Source organism: Crocodylus porosus, unplaced genomic scaffold (genome assembly GCF_001723895.1).
Source record: "Crocodylus porosus isolate Cpor-Errol unplaced genomic scaffold, CroPor_comp1, whole genome shotgun sequence".
In the NCBI taxonomy this organism is placed as follows: Eukaryota; Metazoa; Chordata; order Crocodylia; family Crocodylidae; genus Crocodylus; species Crocodylus porosus.
Window position 1 is genome coordinate 10300936 of NW_017728936.1, and position 8144 is coordinate 10309079.

Below are 8144 nucleotides of genomic sequence, written 5' to 3' on the forward strand. Positions count from 1 at the left end.
CGGGCGGGGCAAGCAGGGCTCTGGGCCTGCCACCCCCATCACCGCCGCGCTCCGCCCGCAGAGTTCGCGAAGCTGCTCCAGCTGCTCTGGACCTCGCCGCCCAGCGATGCCGTGAGCCCCTCGGAGTTCAAGACACAGATCCAGAGATACGCCCCCCGCTTCGTGGGCTACAAGTAAGGCTCTGCCCGGCCGGAGGCGGGGAGGCCTGGGCAGGGACGGGGCCGTCTCACCCCACCCCCTGCCCTTTCCAGCCAGCAGGACGCCCAGGAGTTCCTGCGCTTCCTCCTCGACGGGCTGCACAGCGAGGTCAACCGGGTGCTGGTTCGGCCCCGCGCCAGTGCCGACAACCTGGATCATCTCCCGTGAGTGGGCATCACTCAGGGGGCGGCGTCAAGGTGCCCTCCCTGGGATGAGGGAGCATCCCCAGGCAGAGGCACCCAGCCTCTCCAGCACCGGCTTCTACCACCAATGCCCCCTACCCCATGGCCCCCACCCTCCCTGCGGGACCACATTGGGGGTGGGCAGCGTCCCCTGCAGCCCGTCAGGCCTCGATCAGAGTAATGCTCGGGGTGGGGAATAGGACTCTAGAGCCGCCCTCAACCAACAGGGTCCGTGGCCCCCAGGCACCTTCTCCCCTTGGCCCTTTCCCACGTGAGCAGCTGCGACCTGTGTCCTGCAGAGCCGGGGTCCCTGCAGAGGGCTGAAAGCTGCCCATGACGTCTCGGTTTCCTCGGTCTATGGGCCCTCTGGCACGTGGCACACAGCTGGGCCTGGACAGAGCTCGAGGCCAGGGGTGCCCATGCCAGGAGGAGAAAGGGGGCAGCCCGACCCTAGATGCTGGGGTTGGAGGGCTCAGGCTGGGGCACCTCTCACACGCTGCATGTCCCCGCAGGGACGAGGAGAAGGGGAGGCAGATGTGGAGGCGGTACCAGGAGCGGGAGGACAGCCGGATTGGGGGTGAGTGGGGCACGGGGGGCAGCTGGGCTCTGTAGCAGGGCCGGGGGCAGCTGGGGAGGGCACGGGCAGGGCCGGGGCTGTGGGTGCAGCTAGCACTCCCAGATGCAGCCCCTGGCACCTCACTGCTCCTACTCCTGCCCCCAGATCTTTTTGTGGGACAGCTGAAGAGCTCCCTGACCTGCAGTGAGTGCGGCTACTGCTCCACGGCCTTCGACCCCTTCTGGGACCTGTCCCTGCCCATCCCCAAGGTAATGCCTGCAGCCTCGCGCCCCCAACCTGCTCCTGTCCTGCCTGCCCCAGGCACGTTCTCACCCTGCCTCCTCTCCCCGCAGAAGGGCTACGGGGAAGTGACCCTCATGGACTGCCTGCGCCTCTTCACCAAGGAGGACGTGCTGGACGGGAACGAGAAACCGGTACGGGGCGCCAGGGCGGGGGGCAGATAGATGGGCAGGGCAGGACGGATGGATGGGACGCAGATGTCCTCAGGGCTCTGCTGCAGCAGCTGTGCAGGCTCAGGGTGCGAGGCTGCTCGCCTTGGGGAGGCACCTCGAGGTGGGCATCGCAGCCCTGGGCCGGTTTATTCTCGTCCCCACCCGCGGCTTCGTCCCTCACTGGCCCTGTGTCCCCAGACGTGCTGTCGCTGCAAGGCCCGGACGAGGTGCACCAAGAAGTTCAGCATCCAGAAGTTCCCCAAGATCCTGGTGCTCCGTATCCTTTAGTGCGCCCAAGCGCCCCACAGCTGCCATCCCGGCACTGGGCAGCCTGTAGGGATGTGGGGGGCATGGGTGGGGGTATCTCCAGATCCAGCAGGACATGTCAGAGGCTGTTGGGGCCTCCTACTCTTCCCCCCCGCCCCTGTCTCCGTGCTGCCCTGGCCCTTTCCTTGACGCGGCCCCCAGACCTGAAGCGCTTCTCGGAGGCCAGGATACGCACCAGCAAGCTCACCACCTTCGTCAACTTCCCTCTTAAGGACCTGGACCTGCGGGAGTTCGCGGCACAGAGCTGCAGTGAGTGCCCGAACAGCGGGCGGGGGCCGGGGGCACACGCTTGCCCATCACAGGGGCTCCAGTGCCACGCACCCCTCCACAGCCCCCCACCAAGGGAAAGCCTGGGGGGAGCTGCGGACTCCCCCTACTCCAGGCTTGTCTTGCCTCGCCAGGCAGGGCCCTGCCTCTCTGTGCCCTGCTCCATCCTCCCCACAGAGCTGCGAATAGGACCCAGGTGTCCTCGTGCCTCCAGCTGCCCCCTCAGTCCCCAAGGTCAGGCTGCTTCTGCCTGGCGAGCAGGACCCCGGGGTCCCCCACGGGTGCTCTCTGGGGCACCGGCATGGCCCTGGCGGTGCGGACCAGACGCTGTCCCCTGCCATGGCTAATGACTGTGTCTGTCCCCGCTCCCCCAGACCACGCTGTTTACAACCTGTATGCCGTGTCGAACCACTCCGGGACCACCATGGGGGGACACTACACGGCCTACTGCCGGAGCCCCGTGTCCGGCGAGTGGCACACCTTCAATGACTCCCGGTAAGGCCGGCACCGGGCAGCCCCACCCTGGGGTGCCGGCTGTGGGCGTGGGGCAGCTCTGACTGCAGAGGATGGGGGGCGGTGCGGGTTCCTTGCTCTTCCCCCCTCGCCCTGACAGCCCCCCTCTGCCCACAGCGTCACCCCGATGTCCTCCAGCCACGTGCGGGGCAGCGATGCCTACCTGCTCTTCTACGAGCTGGCCAGCCCGTCTTCCCGTATGTAGCTCCTGCCGCCCAGCCCCGGAGCCTGGTGCCCGCGGGGCGGAGAGGACAGGACCACGCCTCGGGGGGCAGGTGCGCAGGCCCCCCCACCCGGAAGAGAGGGCAAGGCTGCCCCTGGCATGGCAGCCAGGGCGGTTCCCGGCATTGGCGGAGCGAGGAGGGGCAGAGCTGGCACCGAGGAGCTGGAGTTGCGGCCCCGCCGCCGGCAGGGGCTGGCGTTCAGCTTCGTTTCTTCCCTTTGGTGTGTAATAAAATGCTGAGCCGCGACGGAGGGCACGGGAGCCTGGCTGCGCCCTGTGCCCCGCAGCATGCCGCCCAGGCAGCTCGGGCCCGCGCCTCCTTCACCCGGTGTGGCGGCGTGCCCGGAGCCTGCACCCAGCACACCACGGCACTGCGGGAAGGGAAGGACGCTGCGCTGCCCCGACCCTGCCCCTGCCTGGGCCAGGATGGGGAGCCCCAGCAGGCCTGTGCCCATCTCAGCTGGCCGGGGGGAGCCTCGTCGAGCTCTTTCTCGGCCCGCAGCCGCTGCCCAGCTCCGCGGGTCCCCGCTTCGGGCGGGTGCTACCTTCCTCCCATACGACCGTGCCTTAAAACATTGGGGGAGCGGCTGGGGGGCCCCATCCCCCCAGGCTGGGCTGTGCCCTGCCCCTACCCCGCTGCTCTGGGGCAGGCTGGGGTGCTCGGCCCTGCCCACAGCACCCAGGGGAGCCCGCGGCTTTCCAGGGACTGGCTGCGTCTGCCCCGTGAGATCCCCAGCACCCGGCAGGGGCAAGCCACAGGGGACATGCAGGATGGTCACCCCCCCCCACCCGGGCCCTGACAGCCTTTTTTAGCTTTTTCTGTAATTTATTCTCTCAGCCCCTTTCCTCCCACTCGTGTCTGGGGTGGGGGCACATCCAGCGTGCCCAGCGGTTGGCCTGCCCCCTGCACAGTCCTCGCTCCTGCAGGGTGGGTCGAAGAGGACCGTGCACGGCTCACGGAGGGGCTGGCGAGGGCACCGTGGAGGGGAAGGGGCACCGTGGGGGGCTGGGGGTGCATTGCTTGTTTACTGTGTAAGCAAGGCGGGGGGGAGAGTGTGTTGTACAGGAATAAACTGGAGCTCAGACACCCCCGGCTGCCGTCCTTGTGCTTCCTGGGTCTCGTCGGGGTGGGGAGAGCCCTGCACGCAGCTCCAAGCTGTGCAGAGCCGGGCCTGGGGGGTCTGGTGTGCAAGCAGCCCGCAGTGGGGCTCCTCCCAGGGCCTGCTTCGGGGCTGGAGCTGCCCCCCGGGCGGGGGTCAGGAGGGACCGTGCCCAGGAGCCTGGCGGTGCCGCCTGTGCAGGAAGCACTGGTCGCTGTTGGCCTGAGCTTACCAGATCCCACCACCCATGAGGGCAGGAGCAGTGGAGCATCAGCCCCACCGGGCAGCTGTCTTCAGCCGCACGACCGGGCTGGACATAGAGGCACCCTGGGGTGCCAAAGCCAGCCTCTACCATCTCCCCCACCCCCCAAATACCCGGCACGCCCCGAGCGCTAAGCCCCTCTCCGCCACAGGCCCCGGCAGCTCCACGCTGGCCCCAAAGCTCCCAACAAAAGGCTTTTCTCCCTCGCGTAGTAACGGCGCAGGCAGCCGGCGCTCGGGGAGCAGGAATGCGGCTGCCTGTGGGCTCCGGCCCCGGGCACCGCGGGAGCGGGGTGGGGGGAGGGGCACTGTGCCCCCCGCACGGGCACACACTGCCCAGGGCCTGCCGAGGGGCAGCAGCAGGCCAGGGGCACGCACTGAAAAGGCCCTGGGGCAGGCTGAGACTGGAAGGGGCCTGGAAGGAGGCAGGGAAAGGGGGAGCTGGGCTTCTCCCCCAGATCGGGCGGCCGCAGCACCCAGAGCTGCCCCGTCCAGCCCGCGCTTGTCTTGGGGCCAGGCTGGAGCGAGACCCGAAGGCTACACGAGCTCTCTCTGGGGGTACCAGCACGGCAGGGAGAGCAGCCCCGAGCAGGTCGAGACCTGCCAGGGAGGCACCGCGCACGGGCAGCTGCCCCAGCTCCGGTGCAGCCACCGCGGGAGAGGAGCCGCTCGCCAGCCCGCAGCCCCTCTGCGCCCACCCGCCGGGGCCGGCGGCACGGAGCTGTGCCTTTAAGCCTCCGGCTTGCAGCGCCGGGGCACCTGACCTCAGCATCCTCAGCTGAGTTGGATTAAGGCCGGGGGGGTGGGCGCTCGGGGAGTCTCACTCCCCTCTTCCCCCAGCCCAGCACAGCCTGCCTGGCCGCCGCCCAAGCTGTGCCCGTTCATATCTCAGTGGAAGTGGACGTCCTGGGGGGCAGAGGCCTGCGCAGCTGTGCTGATGGCCAGGGGGTTGTGGGAGGGGGCCTGGGGCTGGCAGGGGCAGGCAGCGGTGCCAGGCGGAACCCCCCCCAGGGTGGGACTGTAGCCGGACCTGCCATCCCGCTGCCATGAAGGAGTTCACGGAGATCACCCTGTGCCCCAACGTGCTGGGCCAGAGCAAGGTAGGAGCACCCCCTGCCTCCGGCCTGCCCCGCGGCCATTCCCTTCAGTGCTGTCCAGTGCCCCCCAGCACGGCGCCACCGGCAGGGGTTGATGGCCCAGAAAGCCCCCGTGGCTTGCAGCTCAGGAGCCGCCAACCGCCCCGGCACGGTGGTGCCCCCGACCGCAGCCCCCACTCCTTGCCTTGCAGACAGAGTTTTGCAATCCTGCCTTCGAACCTGAGAGCGGGGGGGCCGCGGCCGCGGTCGGGGCCGGCGCCGTGCCCGTGCCCGTGCCCCCCGCCCCGCGCCGGGCAGCGGCCGGGAACGGGAGCGTCCCGGGAGCCTCCTGGAACAGCCTCGGTACCGTCTGCCGGGGGCTGCGGCACCCTGGGGTGCCCTGCTGAACGAAGGGCACTGCAGTGGGGTGGGGGACCCTGAGCCTGCCCCTGCCTGTTGAGGGGGTCCTCTCTGTCACAAGCCAGACCGGGCTGTAGGCCCTCCACGGAGGGGCTCACACTTGATGGGCACAGCGAACCACTGGCCCTGCCAGCTGCTGTGCCGCCAGCCCCAGGCGTCCGTTGCTCATAAGCTCGGGCCCAGCTCGGACCCACTGGCACCGTGGGGGAGACCCCCCCCCAGCAGTGCTCCCGTGACGGGCTGCGTGCGCGGCTCCCGCAGGCCGGCAGGGCTGGCGCCCGGCGGGGGAGATGCTGCGCCCCGACTGCAGGTTCTCGGGGCTCTGCGTGGTGCTGCTGAGCGTCCTCCTGCTGCTGCTCCTCGCCCTGCTCCTTGGCCTCGTCCTGTCCCGTGAGTACCAGCTGAGTACCGAGGAGCGGGGAGCCCAGCCTTGTTGGACCGCCCTCCACGGCTCCTACCCTGGGAGGGCGATGCCAGGGCAGTGGTGGCGGCACAGGGAGCATCTTCCCTGCCCCCCCGCACCCTGGCCAGAGCTGGGGCTGGCAGCCTGGCTGCCTGGGGCGAGGACGACGAGGGAGCAGAGGAGAGGCCCTGGCTGGCCTTGGGCACCTGCAGGTGCTGGGCACAGGTCTCAGGGAGCAGAGCTGCGCTCTGGGTGCCCCCAGGCCTGACTCCTCCTCGCCGTCCCGTCAGCACAGAGCTGACAGCGCGCCCCCCAGGCAGCGCTCCCTCCCTGGCTCCCCCTGCCAGCAGCACCGCGGCACCTGCCCCCCGGAGCTCCCTGGCGCCCCAGGAACAGAGCAAGCTGCCCCCGGCTGGCACGCCAGCGCCCGGTGAGTCTGGGGGCACAGCCCCCTCCCCGCGCCCAGCCGCCCGGGGAGGCAGCCCCCCTGGGAGGTGAGCACCCCCGCGGGCTCTCTGCCCTGAGCCCCCCACGCGTCCCCTCTGCCCGCAGCCTGCGGCGGGACCCTGCGAGGCCGCGAGGGCTCCTTCAGCTCCCCCAACTACCCGGCGCCCTACCCGCCCCACGCCCTGTGCGTGTGGCACATCCGGGTGCCCCCCGGGCTGGCCGTGCAGCTGAAGGTGGAGGTGCTCAGCGTGGAGGGCACCGCCGCCTGCCTCTTCGACCGCCTGGAGCTGCACGAGGAGCCGGAGGAGGAGGGCGCGGGGACCGGCGCTCCCCCGGGCAGTGCGGCCAGGTAGCCCCGTCCCCTCCCTCAGCCAGCCCTCTTGTGGGCAGCCCCTGGTGCCCGTCTCCACCGTGTCCCCCCAGCAGCCCTGGCCCGGGGCAAACGCTGCTCAGAAGGGGCAGCTGGGGCACCCGCCAAGGGAGGCTGCAGCGATGGCCTGGGCCGGAGGGGCCCGGGCCGGCGCGGGGGAGACCCCTGCCCCACGCCACGAGCAGGGCCTCTGGTGCTGGCTGGGGCGGGGGCACCGCAGAGCAGCCCTGCGTCTGCCCACCCACAGGCACCCGGGTGGCATGGAGGGGGGGGCACGCGTGGCACCACCGGGGCTCACGCACCCCCTCCACAGGTTCTGTGGCAGCGTGGCGCCCCCCACGCTCAACACCAACGCCAGCCGGCTCCGTGTCACCTTCGTGTCGGACGGCAGCGTGAGCGCCCGCGGGTTCAGCGCCCGCTACCGCGCCGTTGTGCCCAGCCAGAGTGAGTGCGAGGCTCGCCCCCGCCGGGGCCCGGGGGGGCAGCCGGGAGGGGCAGGGGCTTGGGGCGAGCACAGGGCCCGCCGCCCTGCCCAGCGCGGCTCTGGTGGGGCCGGCACCCTCCAGGCCCCGTCTGCCCGGCCCCTAGGGAGCTGCGCCTGGGACGAGTTCCCGTGCGACGCCGGGCGCTGCCTGCCCCTCGGCTCCGTCTGCGACGGCTTCCACGACTGCGCCGACCACGGCGACGAAGCCGACTGCGGCCGCGAGCCCCGAGGTGCGGGTGGGCCGGGCAGGGCTGGGGGCAGGCGCGGGCGGGGAGGTGGCCAAACCCGCTGCCTCCCGGGGCCGCGGTTCCTGGGATGCTGCGTGTGTGGGTGCTGCCTGGGTGCCCGTGCCCTGGCACTGCGCTGCCGGCGGGAGGGGCGAAGGGTGCGTGGCCTCTCCTGCCCCACGGCCTGCCTGTGTCCTTCCAGAGTGCGGCGGGGCACTGACCGGCCTGGAGGGGCAGATCTCCACCCCTAACCACCCCCGGCCCTACCCGCACCAGCAGGTGAGTGCGGAGGCCGAGCCACGGGGCTCAGCTCACGTCCCAGGAGGCACCTCCGTGAGGCAGGGGTCAGCCCCTGGCTGGAGAGCGGAGTGGGGCAGAGCATCCCCCCCACCCCCGAGCTCCTGGGAATGGGGGGGGGGGGCTCGTGCCTGAGGCACGCCCCCAGCAAGAGCACCCCCCCAATCTCTTGCAGCTGTGCCTGTGGCAGATCTCGGTGCCCGAGGGCCACCTTGTCACCTTGCGCTTCCACAACTTCAGCCTGGAGGCGCAGGACGGCTGCTCCTTCGACTTCGTGGAGGTGCACGACGGCGCGGGCACCAGCGCCCGCAGTCTGCTGGGCAGGTAGGGCCCTCGCCCGC

General features: G+C 71.0%; 2 protein-coding genes and 1 long non-coding RNA gene across 3 annotated transcripts in view; 2 read left to right on the plus strand and 1 right to left on the minus strand.

Moving 5' to 3' along the window:
* Positions 1–2791, plus strand: part of USP2 (ubiquitin specific peptidase 2) — a 17202-nt gene extending 14411 nt beyond the window's left edge. Inside the window, exons 5-13 of the mRNA XM_019547080.1 lie at positions 62–173; positions 252–362; positions 893–957; positions 1102–1205; positions 1290–1370; positions 1587–1665; positions 1857–1964; positions 2357–2477; positions 2613–2791. Coding sequence (XP_019402625.1) covers positions 62–173; positions 252–362; positions 893–957; positions 1102–1205; positions 1290–1370; positions 1587–1665; positions 1857–1964; positions 2357–2477; positions 2613–2700 — 869 coding nt within the window. The 3' untranslated portion in view covers positions 2701–2791. The remainder of the gene's footprint in view (positions 1–61; positions 174–251; positions 363–892; positions 958–1101; positions 1206–1289; positions 1371–1586; positions 1666–1856; positions 1965–2356; positions 2478–2612) is intronic.
* Positions 1–3926, minus strand: part of LOC109318059 — a 15351-nt gene extending 11425 nt beyond the window's left edge. The window contains exons 1-2 of the long non-coding RNA XR_002103173.1: positions 3476–3926; positions 2093–2098 (exon numbers count right to left, since the gene is read on the minus strand). This is a non-coding gene — a long non-coding RNA (uncharacterized LOC109318059). The remainder of the gene's footprint in view (positions 1–2092; positions 2099–3475) is intronic.
* A 1898-nt stretch (positions 3927–5824) lies between these two features.
* MCAM (melanoma cell adhesion molecule) overlaps positions 5825–8144 on the plus strand; it is a 36541-nt gene continuing 34221 nt past the window's right edge. Inside the window, exon 1 of the mRNA XM_019547078.1 lies at positions 5825–5936. Coding sequence (XP_019402623.1) covers positions 5866–5936 — 71 coding nt within the window. The 5' untranslated portion in view covers positions 5825–5865. The remainder of the gene's footprint in view (positions 5937–8144) is intronic.